The 20,399-nt window shown below is 29.2% G+C and overlaps 1 protein-coding gene across 1 annotated transcript; it reads right to left on the reverse strand.

Annotated features, from left to right (window-relative positions):
- Positions 1-246: 246 nt before the first annotated feature.
- LOC126737647 (piggyBac transposable element-derived protein 4-like) lies at positions 247-972 on the reverse strand. The gene has a single exon (XM_050442627.1). The coding sequence runs from the start codon at positions 970-972 to the stop codon at positions 247-249; it is 726 nt and encodes a 241-aa protein (XP_050298584.1).
- Between the last annotated feature and the right edge of the window lie 19,427 nt (positions 973-20,399).

Consider the following 20,399-nt stretch of genomic DNA (forward strand, 5'->3'; position numbering starts at 1 on the left):
AAAACAACATTTGAGTTAATATACCATGTTATATTACCTTAAAACTTAAAAATAAATTGTCATAAAAAAACAGTCGTTTTCTTATGTAACCAAAACTTAAAATACCATAAAAATGACTAACCTAAATATAATAAAACTTACTAAAACGACCTTACGTTTGACGAAATACACACTGCCACAAAGAAACTGCTGACACTAAAGTTTTAAGCCAAATGTTTTTGGAAGCAAGTAATACAAAGGGGAATATTACACGGTACACAAATTGTATTGACCTTTTTCGCATTTTTTCGGGCGTACGCAGCATTGTAAGCCATTGACATGGTGCTGTAGCATAGTGCATCTCTTTCGAGTAACTCGTTTTTGGCCTTCCACTTCCTTCAACGTGCAGCGTTGCGTTCTTGACGTGGAAGGACGAGAAACAGTATTAAGTTTTTCGTCGTTTTCAATGAGACCTGAAACTACCTCTTCTTTGAAAGTGGTGATGCTGATTTTTTTCTTGTAAAGATGTAACGCGTTTACTATTGTTGTAGCAGTAATGAGATGAAACACTAGGCGTTTGTACCATTTTGAAGTTCGCCTTAGACAAGGCGCGTATGCTGACATTTGATCCGACAAGTCGATAAAAGCCTTGCCCTGATTATAGTTAACAATTACTTTCGGTTTAATAACTTCCTTTCCTTTCTTTGCTAAAGTAACGGTAGAATCATCATGTTTGGTGCTTAGCGTGATGGCGTCTCTCTTATCCTTCCACTTCAGGACTACAGTTTTGTCATTATCTTGCCGAGCTACAATTCCACCTCGATTCAACTTTTCCTTTATTACTTCTTGAGGATTACCTTTGCGGTTTGCTCTAATTGTACCAACTAAATGCGTTTTTCGGTCAATTAGTCTTTTGGCTAATGATACGCTCGTGTACCAGTTGTCAGTGTAAATTGTGCGGCCACTGTCCAAAAGACCTTCCATCAATTCCATGATTTTTCTCTGCCGGTATATACTTTAGAATGCCAGGTATATCCTCCAGATACACACAACTTGAAAAGCTTTATACCGTAGCGGTGTCGCTTATTGGGTTTATATTGTCTGAAATAAATGCGTCCTCGAAACGGGACTTTCGTCGATACAAATGTCTTTTTCGGGCATGTAGGAGGACTTAAATTTACAGCATGTCAAGAAATTCGGATATTTTGTAAAGTCGGTCATCAGAGGATCTGTCCTTCTCATTATCACTTACATGGAACATGCCCAAAATATCTTCAAATCTGTTTCTACTCATAATTGTGGGTATGCGATTTTGGTTCAACGATTTGGTTGACCAAAAATTTTCGCATTTCCACGGGATTGGTATCCACCCATTTCGGCACCTTGGCCTTCCGGTTTGGATCTGCTATTGCCGCAGCAATTCGCTGTGAAGCAAACCTATTGGTTTCAGTCACAAATAGATTAATCATCTCATCGTCGATAAAATAGTCAAAGAATTCAGTTGGTTCTTTCCCTGCAAAGTGCACTAACAGCTGGAACAACACCAACATTCTAAGGGCTTTCACTGAAAGACAGTCGGTCTACTTGAACGTGATCCTATTTTTGCTTAGTAGTTAAAGTCGCTAGTGGTTACGTTATCGTCTAGATCTTTGTCTTCGGATAATAATATGGCAAAATTATCTGAATTATTATTGGATGAATCGTTACCGGATGATAGATAACTTTCAACAGGAATAAAATCTTTATCTACGAGCGAATCATCTGAAAATCCGGTAATTTCGTCTTCTATTATATCTCTTGACTCGTCGTCGGACAGATTCTCCAGCTCCTTTGCCAACTCCTGATCCGATAGATATTTCTTAGCCATATTTGCTTAACTCTGAAACAAAAAAAACACATTAAATCTAGTGTCCACGGGTGGGCATTCGGTCCCAAAATGTAAAATAGCATTCTGGGACCACGTGCCCACCCGTGGGTCACCGCAAAAAAACAGCCAAAAGTCGACAGAGTATTGATCCACAAACAACATAAACTGCAAAAAAATAAATATTAACAAAAAATATCCAGAATGAAAATTTGGTCCCTGGAAATAAAATTTAAATGCCCACCGGTGGGCACGCGGGGCTCAACGTGTTAAGCATTTTCTCTTGGCCACTTTTATTATGACAAAAAAAATTCCAACGATGTCTATTGACCGAGATATAGCCGCAATCCATGTTTGCATCCTGAATATTATTATTGATGTGATTTCCATTAAATCAAAGATCTTGGAAAATTATTAATATCTTTCTACTTCCAATTTTTTTTAATAATACATCGATGCAATTCTTGACGTATCATCCAGTAGTAAGTTAAATTTTTTATTAACTGCACTAAATTATAAATGCTTTTAATCGCCTTAAGTCACTTGAAGTTATTTAAAATTTAAGGTTTAGTTTTGTAAAAAATAATTTGATTAAATTTAATTTAAATTAAAAAAATTAAGTTATAAAGTTTTGTTTAATTGAAATATTTTAAGAAGAAACGTAGTCAATTAATTATATCTCTGATCTGTCTCAAAATGGTGTCTGAATATACACTATTTCCGTGACATAATATTATGTATTGATATATTCTCTAAAAAGCCGTAATACTCAAGTTTTCCTTTTATAAACGATTTTTAACAAGCTCCGTTCTACGTAAAACGTTTTTAACGATACCGCGAAAGCCAAAGAAGATCGGGATAAAGAATAATAAGTTCTTTTTTCAATGTTTGTATGTTTTGAGTCTTAATAACGTTGCATCTACCTTTTCTTAATTATTAAGTTTAAGTAGAATGCTTAACTATCCTAATTTTGCGTTGAATATTTGTTGGTTTTTATAGCCATTATATAAAAATTAACCGCTAAATGTCATACATCATTAAATTAAAATACACCATATCACTTACTTCAAAAAATTAGTTTGATTCATGTAAAATTAATTAAGTTAGGAATTTTACGTAAAAATACCGTGTAGCAAAATTATTTGTAACAAAATAAATAATATTAAATACTTACTAACAAAATGTCTCTTTATTTTTTGTTGCTATTATATCTGTGTCCAAATTTTGATTATAAATTATTATTAAGGAAAAATAAAATTATTTAGCAATAAAAGGTTAATTCCAAGCTATTGATAAAATAATTTTTAGTTTAGCGGTTGCATAAAACCTATCTAACGAATCTAATGAAATGTAATTAAATCATATTTTTAATTAAATTATTTTTAAGTTCGTAATACAATAGCACAATATACAAGCATAACGAAGGAGTACCACATAAAATTTAAATCTTTACCAAAAACGTTTCAACTAATTTTTTAAGAAGACGAAAATAAACTTAATTTAAAGCTTGAAAAAACAAGCTCGAAAAAACAACCCTCCTCTCCAATTAGTGGATAGACTCTCCGAACTAACGTTTCCGCATTACGATTTAATTGCAAAACTTTCCGCATATTCTCCAATTTATTTTAAAGCCTGAGTTTCGCGTTACTGACCGTATAGTCCGCTAAATTAGAAAACTTTTTCGATAAAAGTGTCAATCCCCCTTTTGGGAAAAATTGCCGTTGCATCCTCTAATCATCATTGATATTTTCTCAGTCGTTATTTAACGCCTCTTAGTTAGAGTAAAATAATCCTAATTAAAAGTTTGTTTTACTTCGGTTTGAAGTATTTTTGCATAGGTTGGGCTAGGAGAATCCTTTATAAAAATATTTCATGCAATTGAATTTAAAAATACATTGAATAAACTGGTAGAAAAATTGAAAAATATAATAATGATTCTTAGTAGCTAAGTTCAACATGAACATGAAATAAGATTCTTTACATTATATCAATTTTTCCAGGTATTTGCAGGCAGTTTTTTGTTGCAAAAAATAATGAGCTTAAGTGCAAGGAAAAAAATTTAGACGAAATTATTATTTCCTAAAAAATAGTAAAAACTTTAGTAATATTGTAATTTTTTTCTAAACTTTTTACAATTTATCCAGGTATTTGAATTTTGTCACCAAAGTGAAAGAACAGTATTTAATGAACCTGACCCCTTTTCACATTTACGTAAAACTTATCTAAAAGCAATATATTAATATAATTATATTTGTTTGAATTAATTTTTTGTCAATCTTAAAATGTATCTTTTCAGCTAGATTTCGTCTGACCAATGATTGATGTTTATTTTGTAATATGAATAACATAATTCATAATTACAGAAAAAAGATATTAAATGGAAATATATATTAATAAATGATTACACATTATTAAATATATTTCAAGAGGATTCGAAATATTGCCTTATATGTTAACATTTTCCAAAAAATGTTTTCATTATTTTGTTCCAAATTATTACTTAAATTAACATTGCTATTATCTTATAAAAATCAAGTGGAAACTCAAAAAAAAATACCCTTAAACAAAGACAAGTATCCAATTTTCTCGTAACTTCTTTTCCTCCGAAACAAAAAGTTAAATGTAAAGAAACGAAAACGAGTTTTTAGTAAAAAATCTAAAATCCCTCGTCAGTAAAAGGGATATTTGAGCTCTTCCTTTATAGAGGGAATGCCGTTTTAGTTTAAGTTCGTCTCTCCCTTAAATCTTTAACATTTATATCTCTTTTTGGGGAGCTATTATCGGGCCTTCTTTTTTCCTTTTACTAGGTTTTGTCCCTTTATAAATAGCCTAGCTCCGTTACCAACTATCTCGTACGAGTTTTCCTTATGCTTTTTTATTTTTCTTTTCTTATACTGCCTTTTCCATATAACACATTTAAAATAATTTATTTCTTTCGAGATGGTTACCTTAGTAAACTCTTATTTAGCTAGATAGAAAACACCCAATTTAGCCGTATATAAATCAACTTAGCCCGTACGAAAATGTATAGGACGACTCCGGATAATAAATCCAAGACCTAATTTCAAAAGTAGTGAAAGGAAATAGTCCGTATTATATCAGACTATTTTATCGCGACATGGGGAGAAGTAAATGAAGACATTTTTCATCTTGTAATTGAGACGAGCAAGAAGTTGAAGCAGTGAATAGATCTTTCTCCCGGAGTAGGCTTCACTAGAGATAAATTGGGTCTAGGGGTTTGAAAATGCTTCTAATTGATATGGGCAAAAAGTTTTATCTTTATGAATTTAATCTTATAAATTTTGTTAGGTTTATAAGTTAAAGGCTTAAGCAATTTTATCACGTAATTGTTTTTATAGTCGAAACTAAGTATATATAGACTATTCCTAATGAATTTTATATTCCATATTTATATATAAATAAGAAATTTTTGGTAGCGGATTTCTAGGCACTTTTAGGTGCTATTTTCATAATTAATGACTTTTGCTTAATTTTAAAATTTTTTAGCTCTTTTATTGTCGGAGATCTGGCATTTGTAAAGGCCAATTTTGGGCTTTGCAGTCGTTAAATCAGCAACATATATTAATTAATTTAATAATTATATAATAAGCAATAAAAATCTTTTAATTATTATAGAATCATGTGATTATACATGTATATCATTAATAACCTATATTGTTTTATTTTAATAATTACTATAATAGTACTTATACCGAAAGAATAACGCATTAAAACCCTTGTTACTTAATTATTCAAAAAAAGTTGCTCTGTAAATATAAAATCTATTTTACAGGTTATTTAGGACCATCCAGAAACTCTCTTGGTATGGATTTGCTATTTTGTATTCTGATGAGAATTTTCTTGGGCATGACATTGTCTGATAAACTCCTTCAAAGTTAAATTGGTCAATCGTCACATTTATCTTAGGGGAGAGTGGGGGAATATCGACTACTTAAGCGCTACTGAGTTTTTTAAATAGAAGTATTTGTACAAATATGCCTAAAATGGTAAAATTGCTTTGTTACTTTATTTAGTAGAAGATTTTTTGTATTGCTTTTGCAAATGAACAAATATTTTTTTTCTAAGATGGGTTTTTGTAAACATGGAAAAAAATCGGGTAATTTCGACCGATAGGATAATATCGACCACAGTGTAAAATTGACCAGGCAGTAATATTATGGCATTCATTTTATTTTACCATTCAAACATTAATTTATACTGAGCAAAAGTCACAATTATATACTGAAGCTTTTTCTGCGCTAGTACACTTAGCATGAGCGCAGTGCTTTAGATTTAAGCTTGTTGAGTGTGGCGATGCTCTTATTTGTAAGCGGTAAAACAAAATTTAAATCAAGGTAAAGACTTTCTTTACCATCAAAATTTAATTGTTTCATATTATCTTGACTTTTAATTTTATAACCCGAGGTCATTTACGGGACATCTTCGTTTGATGTATCACGTGTCTCGATTAAATTATATACCTGAAATAGTTGAGGTTCACCATACACCAACATCTTTACATATTCTGAAGCATTGTAGAAACATCATCAATTTCTTCTGCTACAAATAATTGTAGTATTTGCTTTAAATCAATTAAAAAGATTAAATCATTGATTCGCTATGTGACCTTGAATTGCAAAATCTTGTCCAGTTTTTTTTTAAGACACTCGCTGGCAATTTTTCTCAAAATGTATTATTTCAATTAACAAGATCTTTTTTTATTGTTTGTTAGAATTTCAGCTAGAGGGCTTTGTTAATAGAAAATATTTCTTCATTTCCCGGAACATTTTCTTCTTTAAAACCCACCAAGGTGCTATCTAGAAGAACTTTCCAAAACAATGACATAAATTTGTGGTGCTATAAACCTTGTTTTTTATAGGGTGATCCAATTTAGCTATAAATGGTTTCACAGACCACAAATGTAGTTTACGTTCCATCCTTGGGTACTTTACTTGTCTTAAAGGTTGCCTTTTTCCTGACCTAGCAACACATTAAACAATGAAAATTTTAAAAGAAAAAAAGGATCAGTGCACCACGATAACAAATTAAGAATTAAAATAATAGCCAATATTACTATCGCAAAGAAAATAAAACCTGTTTACCCTATAAAGGGCTAAACTTATACCACTAACTGAGCGATTATGCTTATTATTATTAACCATTTTTTATGTAATATTATTTAACTAATTATGTATGGTAACTAATCATGGAGTGGTAAAAAAAATTGATAGCTACAATATATGGGAGGTAGGGTCTGCTATATTTTTGTATAATATAGCAATGTTCACAATATTAGTAAACCAAATTCATAAAGGCGAGTTACCTATATATTTGTTATATTACTATTTATTATTAATTTGCGGTAGTAGTAGAAACGATAAGCTTAATCAATGCAGGCTTAAAACTCTAAAAATAGTTACCTCAAATATTGTTCTTTATACTGATCTAAAATTAAATAAATCAAATCTATAAAGAAATCAAAGGCCTAGAGGCACATACTTTCAATAAATTCTTTTAAAGAAGGATGAAAATATAATATTAAATGTATTTAAATATTTATTACACATGTCACCGTAATATAGTAAAATTCGGCATTTGATAAAATATTAAAGCATCAAAACTAGCTGAACAAAAGAAGAAAAAAATTGTCTTATATAATTCAGCCCTTTAAGCCCTTCATGTTTATAATTTTTGGTTTTATCTTCGCCGATGGCATCCTCAGTACTTAAGTACCTTTACTTATTTCTATTGTAAATATAGCAAATGCTAAGTACCATTTGTCACCTTAATTAACTACATAATTTTACCCCAACGGCTTTTACCCCAAGAAAAAAAAAACCGTTTTAAAATATATCTCCTCTCTAGCGCCTCCGTAATTCCAAAACATTTCAAATTTTACGCATGAAAAAACAAAACCATTACCAATGTTACATTATTATGGCAATGGGCCCAAAATTGTCGATTTTTGGCAGTCCTTATTACGTTCGCTTTCCAAGGGCCCAATAAAAGTATTATCGTTTTATTTCCACTAGGGTGAGTTTCTGTAGGGAGAGAAGTCAACTTTTGGTTTACTTTAATATAAAAGTTAACGTTTCCTATCATGAGATCACGTAATAAAAATTTTAATTAGGCTTTACGATCACGCTTTCAGTTGTATATATATACATATATTGGCCGGTATATTTCAATAAATTTGACCTAAATTAAGAAATAATAACTTAATAATGTAACATTGTTTTCTTTTTATATTAAGAGAAGTTAATTTGAGACAAGAAAAATTATGTATCAGACAGAGAATGATATATCGATATTTTTAATGAGCTTGCCCAATTCAAGTTTATATTTAGGAATGAAAACGATGGTTTTTGTTAAATTTAATATTTAATTGAGAAGAAACTAAATTTACCTAGAGAACTGCATTGGCTAAGAACTATCATTTTGTGAACACAGTATTTAAACAACCCATCCTTTATAACCTTTTCTTTGATAGGGGTTGTATGGATTAGATGCTGATTCCTGGAAACATTTAATTCTTCTAGGAGTTTTGCGGTTAATTATTATTTATTTTTGCATGACTTAACTTTTGCTCTATAAAAGGACCTTAAAGTTTTTCAATATGTGCTTGCCTGTGGCTATATTCGCCTATAACTTAAGAACCATAATAAAGAATTGCGTAAAAATTTGCAGTTATTATTTTATACTTTCAAAGGGTTATAGGCATACTGTATTTGGAAACTTGCTCAATCAATTTTGCAATAATAATTAAAATAAACAAACCAAATAACATAGCTGATCCTGTTAATTTTTAACTAATTTTTCCCCCTCAGACCATTTGGTCCAAAAAATTGTTTTGAGTTACAGCCATTTTTTGAGGCAATTTTAAGTAATTTTAATTTTCAAACATATTTTGTGCAGTAACAAACATATGTATGTTTGTTTTGTGCATAAACAAACCAAATAACAGCTGATCCTGTTAATTTTTAACTAATTTTTCCCCCTCAGACCATTTGGTCCAAAAAATTGTTTTGAGTTACAGCCATTTTTTGAGGCAATTTTAAGTAATTTTAATTTTCAAACATATTTTGTGCTATCATCATAAATCTTAGAAAAAAATATTAGAGGGGCTTTTTAATGATGATTTAATACTCTACCTCGTGATAATTTTGTTTTCTCATTTATTTGAAAATTTTGAGTTTTCGAAATTAAAAGCTACAAAGAAAATAAAAATTTTTAATGTAATTACATACATAAATATTTAAAGGCATAATATGGTATAAGTATAAAAACAAAAGAAAAATAGATATATTAAAACAATATTCATTATAAAGGGATTACAACTAAAGTTTTATTAAATATAATTTTTTAAAGGTAGTCTTTAGACTAAACACATTAAATTTATACGATCCTAACTAACTACAGCAATTTCTTCTACTTGATAGTAAAATTTCTTTATTTCTTATGTGGTGCCCTGTAATAAAGTAAAACTTAATTTATTATATTTCAGATACTTGTTTTATATCAATATTTATGAAAACATGTACATGATGCTTAATGCTTAATAATACTTTTTCTAGGCTTATATTACATGCTCTTCCTAATTATCTAATGCTAATAAAAAATACCAATCAATAATAATAAGAACAAACAGTATACAGTAAATCAACTCAATAACATACACTTAAAAGCGAATGAGAAACAATAAATTAAAACGTAAGTGGTCAATATTGTATAAGAAATAAATAAATGGGTTATTGGTGCAATATTGGACCATTGGATATATATTCACAGTGATTCTTAATTTGTTTATTAAATTTTTATATTTGAATAAATAAATGGGTTATTGGTGCAATTTTGGACTATTGGATATATATTCACAGTGATTCTTAATTTGTTTATTACATTTTTATATTTGCCCTTTTAGAACTTGAATTTTTAGAGAAAAAAAAAGTTTCAGTCTCAAAACATCTTTTTATCTATCACGAAGGTTACAAGCATCATCAGACCTTATAAACTAGATGATGTGCTAAGTACTGGTCTTTTTTGGTTGAATATTTTTTTATAGATGTCGTTCTTCCTATTTTTACGAAATTTTAAATGGAATAAAGAAAGACATCTGTAGAAATTCAATTTTAGAATACACAAACAGAAATCTAGTGCTGATTATTTTAAAACTTGTGTTAAATATATCGAGAAGGAATCAACTCTCGTATATTAATAGACTTGTGTAAATAAAAATATTAATACTAAAAGAAAATTAACAGGAATTCGGTTTGTTTCTTATATTTTCTGTCCCAATACTTTTTGCATATCTGGTAAATTGATTGGGCGCAAAATATATTTATTAAGTATTTTATGGTCTTCATTAAAATTGTTAAGAAGGTGTTTCTTATTAGTTTTTAAATATTAAATCAATGGTAGTAAAACCGGGGCTAACCGAAATATTTGAAAATCCCTCCTAAACAAGCGAGCTTTTCTTTAGCGTGCAATCTAATAATAAAATATATATTAGCCGTATTAAATAAATATAAGCCGGATAATTAAATATAAGACGTGACTTTATTTCATACCGAGAGATGGCAGTAGGTGCGAAAAAAAATGATGCTCATAAAGAGGAAGAATCCATTCTATTCAGATCTCTCTATTCTCACCCTGGACTCTCTTTAAAGCGAAGAAATATTTCGCCTTTAACTAAAGATGCTTCACGCCTTATTCTAGCAGTATACAAAATATTTTTTTTAAATATTGAAAGTAAATAATTTTTCTATCTGTGTCTGATTATTTACCGAAGTTGCCAAAATAGTTATATCAGCTTACAAACTTAAAGAGGGGCATTATAATTAAACGAGGCCATTACATAAATACATTATAGCAGAACATACATAAATAAACACAGAGCTGCGGTACAATATTTAAACAGTAAATTTATCATTTATAAGTTAAAAAACCGCATTGTAATTACATATTTGCGACAAGGTCGACGATTAAAGCGAATTCGAAATTAACGCAACGGATTACGCCGGAACAAATACCGAATGTTTGCGCGGTAAAATTGCATGCTGTGTTTGTATTGGTGATTAAAATAATTATTTAACGAATCCTGTCACCTACTAAATTACGTTGTACCTTTAGGGCACTGTTTGCAATGTACAAAATCCGAGGATATATTGCCTAATATGCGTTGATAATTGTTATACGGATCTGTAAATGGCTACCATATACGCTTTTATAAAAAAAAATATATTGTTTTTTAATTGGGTTTTGTATAATAACTGTTAACATCTATACGGTCAGTATGAAAGTGGAGGAGTCTTTTTTTGTCTGGATAGAGCATTAAATGGCCTATATTAACCAGCTTGCAGATTTCCTTAAGCCACATTACTACCATAAGAAGTCATGAAATTAGCAAATTATTATATTAGAATATAGAGAATTATCAGGTAAAGGACGATGGTTCCTTAGAAAGCCTATAATCCTTATAATCTTATTTGCTCTATCTTCGGATGTATATACAGGATACAATATGATTGACAACCATATATTCACCATATTTTAAACAATAGAAAAATAAATGAATGAATAAGGGCTCTAATCACAAAAACGATATGTTTTAAAAAAATCTCTGCTTGGCAGAAGCTAATTTAAAGTCCTTCATTCATGGAATTCCTAGCTTATGTTTGATTCATATTTTGAGGATCAGTCGGCTTTAGGCCTTAAGTAGCATGTAGAAGAGGCATGCTTCAGACCAACTCAAAATTATAATTCTTACTACTACTATTCTTAAAACTACTTAATACGAGTATAAAAGCCAATTTTCATTGTAGAAATGATTCTCTATGTTTGTAGTAAAAAGTTTTCAATATGCAGAAATCGACTTTATTTTATAACATAATTGTAAAGATACTAGCACAAGTCCTGTGCCAAGAAGTATACTGATTATTTTAGAGGACTAACCCAGATACGAAAATCTGACAAAAATGCGAATTGATTTTAGTAGTCTCGCGAAAATGGTCCCAGATAAACCGCATAGATGACAAATATAAGGGTTGTCTGGTAAAAGCGGCTATAGACAAGCAACATGCATGTAAAGTATCATTTTTATTAAAATTGAAAAAACATAATTAATGCACATTAATATAATTCGTGTGATGGAACAAAACTATTAAGTTAATCATATATGCCGTAAACGGATCAATCTAAATTAAGTAACTAATGACGAATAAAAAAGATGCAGTATCTAGATAGAATAACGAAAAAGATTGCCGATTAGAGCTTTGGCATCTGGGTTAGAGCAATTTGTGATAAATCATATCTAAAAAGATACTTTATAGTTAGTATCAAAAAAAACCTTGCTTTTATATTTTAATTACTAAAGTTTGTAATGTGCAAACTTCCCTTTACTTTTAATACAGGCTTACATTATTAATTGTATTAAATTAGAAAACTTTTTCAATCAAAGTGTCAATCCGATTTGCAACTAAATATCATCGCATCTGCTACTTACAAATTTTTTTCGGTCGTTAATGCCCATTTTTTACGGTTTAATTGGAAAAGTTTCTGGACCTAATTAATGTTTTAAGATAAGCTCTTACCTAATTTACGAAATAAAAAAGATGTAATGTCTCTCCTAAATATCTTATAAAATTGAAATTTAAATTGATTTACTTTGTAGCAATAAAAACTTTATAATATACAATTTTTTTCAACTATGCCTCAAGTAATAAATCTAATCCCACTCATTTTATACACGTTGCATATAAAAAAAATGCACGTTTCAGTTATCCAGGGAAACAAGCGACTTGGGAGTTCCGAACTTTGCTTGTTCCTCGATTAGGAAAGTTCGGTAGTTAGGAGAACACTCCGGGCAGAGATTGGCAGTTAATATTTTATGCCTGTTTCCAGATTTATATTTAATATGGAAAGTACTTGCGAAAAATATATTGCCATACTTTGATAGAGGGAAAAAAGTTGCTATTGTGGATGTGGTAGTAAGAAAGTTTTTATCGATATTAACATGTTTTCATTGTTTCGTAAAACGGGCCCTATATATGTCAGAAGCTGAAAGATAAAAGCGTTTATTGCCAGGATAAGCGGGAAGTTTTTTTATTAACTTATTTACTCTACAGTAAATCCGTATTTTTTTTATAGTTTCGTTAATATTTTGTTTTGTATGTACATATTATTTGGCGGGTTTGATTGGGTATTAGGAGTCTTAGCAAGGATGGCTTTACTTTATGTAAATATATGTTTTTTAACGAGTTAATCAAAATGAAACCCTATTTTAGTCTGTTCATTAAAAAATTCATTAGTCAAATAATTCTTATTTATTTTAGTTAAGCTTTTCAATTAATTAAGTTCAGAAGTTATACTTAATATATGATAATAACTTTCTTTCAGGATAGGAGCATACGTATATAATACTGATTTTTTTAACTTTAATATATGGATATGTTTCAGACACTCCTACTTACGTATTTTAATGCAGAAGCTGAAATAACAAAATAAGCTTCAGCTTCTGATTTCAAAAGCCACTACACTCTCTTTTACCAAGAGTTTAGTTTACAACTTTACAAAACATCCTGCCTAGTAATATATTTGGTTTAGTTTTCAAATTTTCTTTCTTAGTCATATTACTGCAAAACATATGCAGATGTCTCTTTCTCTCAATAATAAAAACTATAAAGCATCATTTAAAAGATATTTAATTTATATCTATTTCAAGTCCTTAGTTGCAGGAGCGTATATTGAAAATTGATGTATTCAAAGTGCATTGTTTTTAAAATATTAGCTTTTGTAAGAGATCTGATCAGAAAATCTTAGAGTCTTTTGTGACAAGGATATTCTAGTATAGTATCTGGTATTATAATTTTTTTAAAATAAATGCCTGATTGAATAGAATTTTAATATTAAGGTAAGCTCCTGTATCAGCATTAATTAATTAAAGTGTGTTACTTTCCCTTTTTTTTTTAATTCCAGTATTTTGGAGTTCTTGAAAATGAGTTATCAACGTTCATTGTCTAATATTTTGCAACTACGAACACTTCCATTTTCCTATTTCCTTTTTTAAAATATTTTATTTCTCCTTGAACTGGAATATATAACGTTTTCTTTTCATAATAGGTCTTAAGAAACAAATTTTTCTACGTTTTACTACGTTGAAAACTCACGATTGCTTCGAACGTAATAATGGAACTTGCTTATAATGTCCAAACCTTTTGAAAGTATAAAAAAGTAGACTAAACGTAACATTTCAGAGTTCTGTATTTAGTTTGAAGTTAAGATTTTTTTGTCAGGAATTTTGTGATTTTAAGTAAGGTTGCTTTTAATTAATAATTTTTATATCAAATCTCTTATTCTGGATCTCAGTTTTAGTTCAACATAAATCCCAGATACTTAAATTGTGATACTTGCTCAATATTCTGCTCATTTACTATCAGTCTTACTCACGACCATAAACTTGAAGATCATCTGCATTAACCGCGATTATTACAGTATGATCTACATATTTGATATTGTTGATATGTATACTGTTTACAGTACCACCTACACAGTTTTCTAAAATCAACTTAGAAACATTTTTTCCGAATATAAATTCGACAACATATGGGATAAAACGCAGCCTTCTCTTACACTCTTTTTTATATTGAACCACTTGTATGATTAACAAATTCTTCAATCAAATATCTTTCTGGTTCCAGTACATATTGCTAATTAATCAAATGTCTTTATCATCTAAACTTAAGTCCTCAAGGTACGTTAGTAGGAGGTCTTGTTTTATGTTGTCTAACGCCTTTTCATAATCGATGAAACACATGAAAACATCCGTTCTTTGATCCTGATAATTTTGTACCAAGGTTTGTATACTGAAATATTTCTTCTTTTGCTTCAAAACCATTTTCAAACGCAAACTGAACAACGTTGATAGCTTCTTCTTATTTTTTATAGCGTCCATATGCAAAATTCATAGAAAAACTTTCAAGAAATGCCTCATTAGACTTATAAACTAGTATTTTTTGCATGTTTTTTACATTACTTAATTTTATAAAATTTATAATTTAATAATATTAATAATAATAATATTAATAATAATTTTTTTAAAATTTTATAGTAAAGTTATAAAAGTAAACCGAAGACGGTGCTCTAGAATATGTCCCGTGTCATAAATGTAGCTTAGAAGTTTGTAAATTATATTTATGTTCTATTAATTAATAAATTAGAATGTATCAGAAAACATATTATCAGAACTTGGGGTTTTGTTATCCATCATAAGCTTCACCGCGTTTTTAATTTCTCCTATAAATGAATCGGTCATTTGAGAAACAGCACATGTCATATTTTCGGCCATTTTGATTTTATACCGATAATGCAATATTTAAGGGTACATACATCGTTCCATACAGTAACATCACTTGTCCGATAACATTCGCACGATTTTATTCTCCTCCTAATATTCGATTCCGTTTAGTAACAACACAAGTCAGTGACATGTGCCCTTTCTCAAAGCATTATAAGTAGTACTATTTTTTGTTTTGTTGTTTGTTCTTGTAAACCATGCCGTCAACAAGTGGTAGTGACTCTGATAGTGCTCCGACTATTTTAACAAACAAGAAGGGAAAAAGAAAGTTATACAAGTGTGAAATAATAAAAAATGCTAGACTAAAGGGTGAAGAATATATTAACTATAAAGGTGCTGTAGTTTCTGCTAAAGAACAGGGTGAAAACTGCGGGTAAGTTGTTACGAGTAATGAAGGTTAGGTTAGCTTTTGTAAACGCAGAGCTAAGAAATTTAATAACAAACTAAAACTCTGTACTGAAATTTCCCAAAATCCCGAAAATGATGATACCGTCATAATAAAATTTCATTATATGCAGAACCTTCAATTGCCACTGGCCTAAGTACAAGAAACTTTTTATTTAAGACAGCTTACTCTGAATGTTTTTGGAATAAATTTAGCTGGAAAACAGAAAGCCAAGTTCTACCTTTATCATGAGGGTATCGCAAGAAAGGGTCCCAACGAAGTAGCGTCATTTCTTTTGGACTTTTTGCAGAATGAAATTCCAGTCGGGACTAAACATCTACATATTTTCTCCGACAGTTGCAGTGGTCAGAATCGAAACCATACTATAATCAGATTTTTAATGGCGTTGGTGCATACGAAGCGATTCGAAACCATTAACCAATATTTTCCACAATGAGGACACTATCTTTTACCAAATGATCGAAATTTTGCAACTATTAAACAAGTGATTAAAAACATGATAGAATCTACTCAATAATGGAATACGTCGAAATGATGGTCAATTCAACAAAAAAATCGAAATATTTTGTAAAACTTACAAAAACTGAAGATATTGCTGATTTTAAAGGTTGGTGGCCAAAGTTCTATAAAAAAAATACTTTGTCCATTGAATCTCTTGGTAGAGGTGTGCCGAGGGGCCAAAAATACACATTTCAAATTTCAAACTTCACGCATTTTAGATATTCTTCAAATGAACATGGCGTTGAGGCGTTTAATTTTATAGACGGGGTTACAAGCCATAAATTTAGACTTGCCACCTCCAACTTATTACAACTTCCTACCCCTGTGCAACAACCAACTTATTCACGAGGAAAAGGTTCCGATAAATTTAAAAAAACTTGAAGACATAAAGCGACTTTTTGCATACGTTCCAAAAGAACACCACGGCTTTTATACAGAGATAATAAACTGGCCGAGGACTGAAAATGAAGACCATTAATTAGTTTTGTTTTTCATTTTATGTTTTTTTTTGACGTGTTATTCAATAAAAATATATCCTTATATTCTGAGTTTTTATGTTTATTTCAGAAACATCACATGTCGCGCATTTTCAAATACCCATATTTTTTTTCTTTAAGGTTTAAATATTATTGTATAATGCCCGAAATCGAACAAGTTTTTATTGCTAATTATTTAAAAATAATTTTTTAATCCATTCTTTGAGATTTTTAGTTTTTCTTATTTTCTGTAAAATGGTTTAAAAGTGACATGTGCTGTTTCTCAAATGACCGATTCAAATATCCTTGGTCCTACTATATCATTATCTTAATTTTTATCTTTAGTAATGCGTTCTGTGTTTCTTTCTTATATATCCCAGCAATTTCTTTTATTTTTTTGTGTAGGTTAAAAGTATCAATAAGACAACTGAGATGTTTAGCTTTTTCACGTCATTCAGTAAGATATTTTTTTTACTTTTCTAATCTCATTTCGAATTTTGCATAGTCCTCGTTTTTCCATTATCTTATATTTCTTGGGTTCATTTAATTCGTTTTTCAAAAGCTAGCATTGTTTGTCGAGTTGATTATTTAAGTATTGTATGTACTCATACTAAATATCCGTATTTTTGAGCATCTATGAATAACTATTTCCTATTTTTTCATAATTATATTAATTATAATGCATATACTGTAATCCATCCACGTATATAAAAAACTAACTGTAAAAGCATTTCATCATTCTTACATTTTACTGATGTAGTAGGGTATTAAAAATAATATTCCTTAAGTAAAAGTAAGTTCCTTATTTTGAATCAAGGAAAATGATTAATTGATTATTGAATTTCTGCTAAGCCTTATTATAATAAATCAATTCAATCAATCAATCGAATCAATAAAACACCAACATAACTAGAAGTTATCGTATTTTAAATTAACGAGATTCAAGAATAAGAACTTTGAATTAAATATGTTATCATATCTTTGCATGTTATGCTTGATTTATAGCAGTTAAATTTAACCAAAGAGCTAATCTTGTAATTTCTTTCTTGAAACTATATGTTTCATTCTTAAATGATTACGGACAAGAACTGCCTTAGAGCTTTTCCTGTCTTATTTTTAAATTAGGAATATGTCATTCAATCATTCATGATAAATAATATAGTTTAAAGAAAATTATGAGATGTATTAAAAACTTTAATATATATATCATATATCATATGATATATATATGAAACTTTTTACTACTTCTCACATATATATATATCATATATTTTTTAAATGAACTAAATAGGTATCAAAATCGACAAATAAATATCGCCTATACATCTCATATCTACCATTTTAATCTTCAACTTTATTTGCACAAAGCTCTTCAAATTTTAATTACCTCCAAAACCACTCTGGAAAGGGAACGTCAACCGGTTTATCTAAAAGTTTCTTACCGTTTTCGCAGGAAAATCGTATACATTTTTAAGAGGTCTCGGGGAAAGTTTTCCTTAATGAACCCGTTCGTGCAACCATTAAATATTTACTTTTACCAAAGTTGTGATGGAAACTTGGAGGTGTATTTAAGCTAATGGTCCAGATTTACGCACAAAACGTGGAAAAGTTTGGTGACCTAAAAACCTATAGGTATATTATATTCCTGAAGACTTTAGTTAATTGATTGATTGAAGTTATAGTCGTGATAGGAGAAAGGCAATTCAAAGAAAAGGTTTTTGCTGAAATAATTTTTATAAAAAAGAAGAATTTTCTCATTAAAGGATGTGAAAAAACTTTAAGAACTAAAATACAGAAAAATAACTGAAATATTGTGTATTATCTAAATATGTAATTCGCTGATAATACAAATCTGTCCTATGGACATCTAAAGGTTTCCTCTTTTTGAAAATGTAAAGGTTCAACGGACAAACATTAATTTCTTTAGAAAATACAAACACTTTTAGTATCCTATTATAGATGTCATATAATTTGTATATTTTTTGATTTTTTTAATTTTAATAAATATCTATAGCTAAACGATAAAAATGTGAGACCTATTTTTAAAAAAATTGTTACGGTACTAAAATTTTGACGAAGGCATAGCTCGCTTATAGAACTTTAAAAGAGAATTTCAAAAACTAATACTAATGCTAATAATATAATCAGTATAAATTTTATTTTTGATATCAATAATTTTCAACTCTTATGATAGAACTGAAATTATTAGTAATAATATTAATTCTTTTTATTGTTTTGATTTCATTGCTATTAACAGTCATATCCTAGATAATGAGATCCCTACTAAAACCATTACTCATGCAAAAATCTTTCACCTTTAGGACTCTTAAAAAAAAACATTTGAAAACGGTTGTATTTTTAATACTATTGGCGATTTAAAAAAAAAAGTTGGAAACTCACCTTAATTAAGTATTATAGTTAGCGGATCCTACCTAGTGCAGGATTATGAATAGTTTAAATATATCCCAACTTTTTTTCCCATCTTAGTTTATAATACTCATATCAATAATTGCATCATAGAGCATTCATTGATTCTCATAAACAAAATCCCATTAAACATTTATAAAATATATTTAATTACACTCCGGAAATAATATAGACAATTTTACATAATATGAATAATGTATGAACGCTATCATATAGTAAATAAAAAAAAACAATTTAAACACATATATTGTTGTACACAAATAATTTCAACAAGTGAAACGAATGTCGAGCCATATAACAAAATCAAACGTTCGGTGCCTATTATTTGGACAGTTTTGTACGACTCGATGTTCAACGCATTTCGCAATATGGAAATTTTTGGAAATATTATTATCTATATTAAACTTTTATTCACAAATCGAAAGTTATAGCAACAAATACTTTAAAAAACTGCATGATTGCACGCCTTACGGAGACAAAAATACAATTTGTGAATTAAAAAAATATCGAAATAATTTATTATTACAGACTTCATATGATATATTAAAATGAATTGTTTATTAAAAATGACGGAGATATTTAAAGAAAAACTGAATAAACAAATAAGTTGTCAATAAAAAATAATGTTTTTTACAGTGTCACAGATTTACAGTATTCTGTAAATCTGTGACAGTGTATCTTAGTTTGAATACTCGGTCTAAGCATCTTTAATAATTTCTTTTTAAAAATCTTAAGTTATTATAACTCTGAAACCATCAAAACTGATTTAAAATAACACTATTATTACTTGAGCGTAGTGATGTAAAATTCTCGAGCACGTAATTTAAAAGAATGTTCCCTGAGCACGAACGAGCATGACCGAGAATAAACAAGCATAAACGAAAAAAACCTGAGAATTTATGTTTGGGATGTGGTAAAGTATTCAAAAACTTATTTTTCATGATTTTTTCTCAAGATGCCTAGAAAAATGCTCAATATTCTCCTAATGCTTTGTAAAATACCGACACTGAATTATTGTTCTAACTTTATAAAAACGTTAACATCATAATATTCACAAATCCGGATAGAATAAGAATACTCATCATAAATAACCAAATATTATATCTAAAGGGGTTTTTAAAGAATATACAAGAATTTATGTTACCGATCAGGTTTGATATTATATTCTTAAAAACTGAGCAGAGTTTGTGTGCTATGCTATGTGAATACAAATACAAAGTAGGTAAAGTAACATGAAAATAACATGAGAAACGTTTTATGATGTAAGAAGTAAAAAGTAACTCGAAAAAAGCTTTATATAAAAAAAATAAACTCAATCTGCAATAAACCAAAAATACAGTTTTAACCTAACTCAGGTACTCTAATTGTGGATCAATATCAAGATCAAGAGTAGTC

Source organism: Anthonomus grandis, chromosome 6 (assembly GCF_022605725.1).
Source record: "Anthonomus grandis grandis chromosome 6, icAntGran1.3, whole genome shotgun sequence".
Lineage (NCBI taxonomy): Eukaryota > Metazoa > Arthropoda > Insecta > Coleoptera > Curculionidae > Anthonomus > Anthonomus grandis.

Coding starts and splice junctions, on each gene's coding strand:
- LOC126737647 (XM_050442627.1), bottom strand. CDS start 972: ATGGAATTGATGGAAGGTCTTTTGGACAGTGGCCGCACAATTTACACT.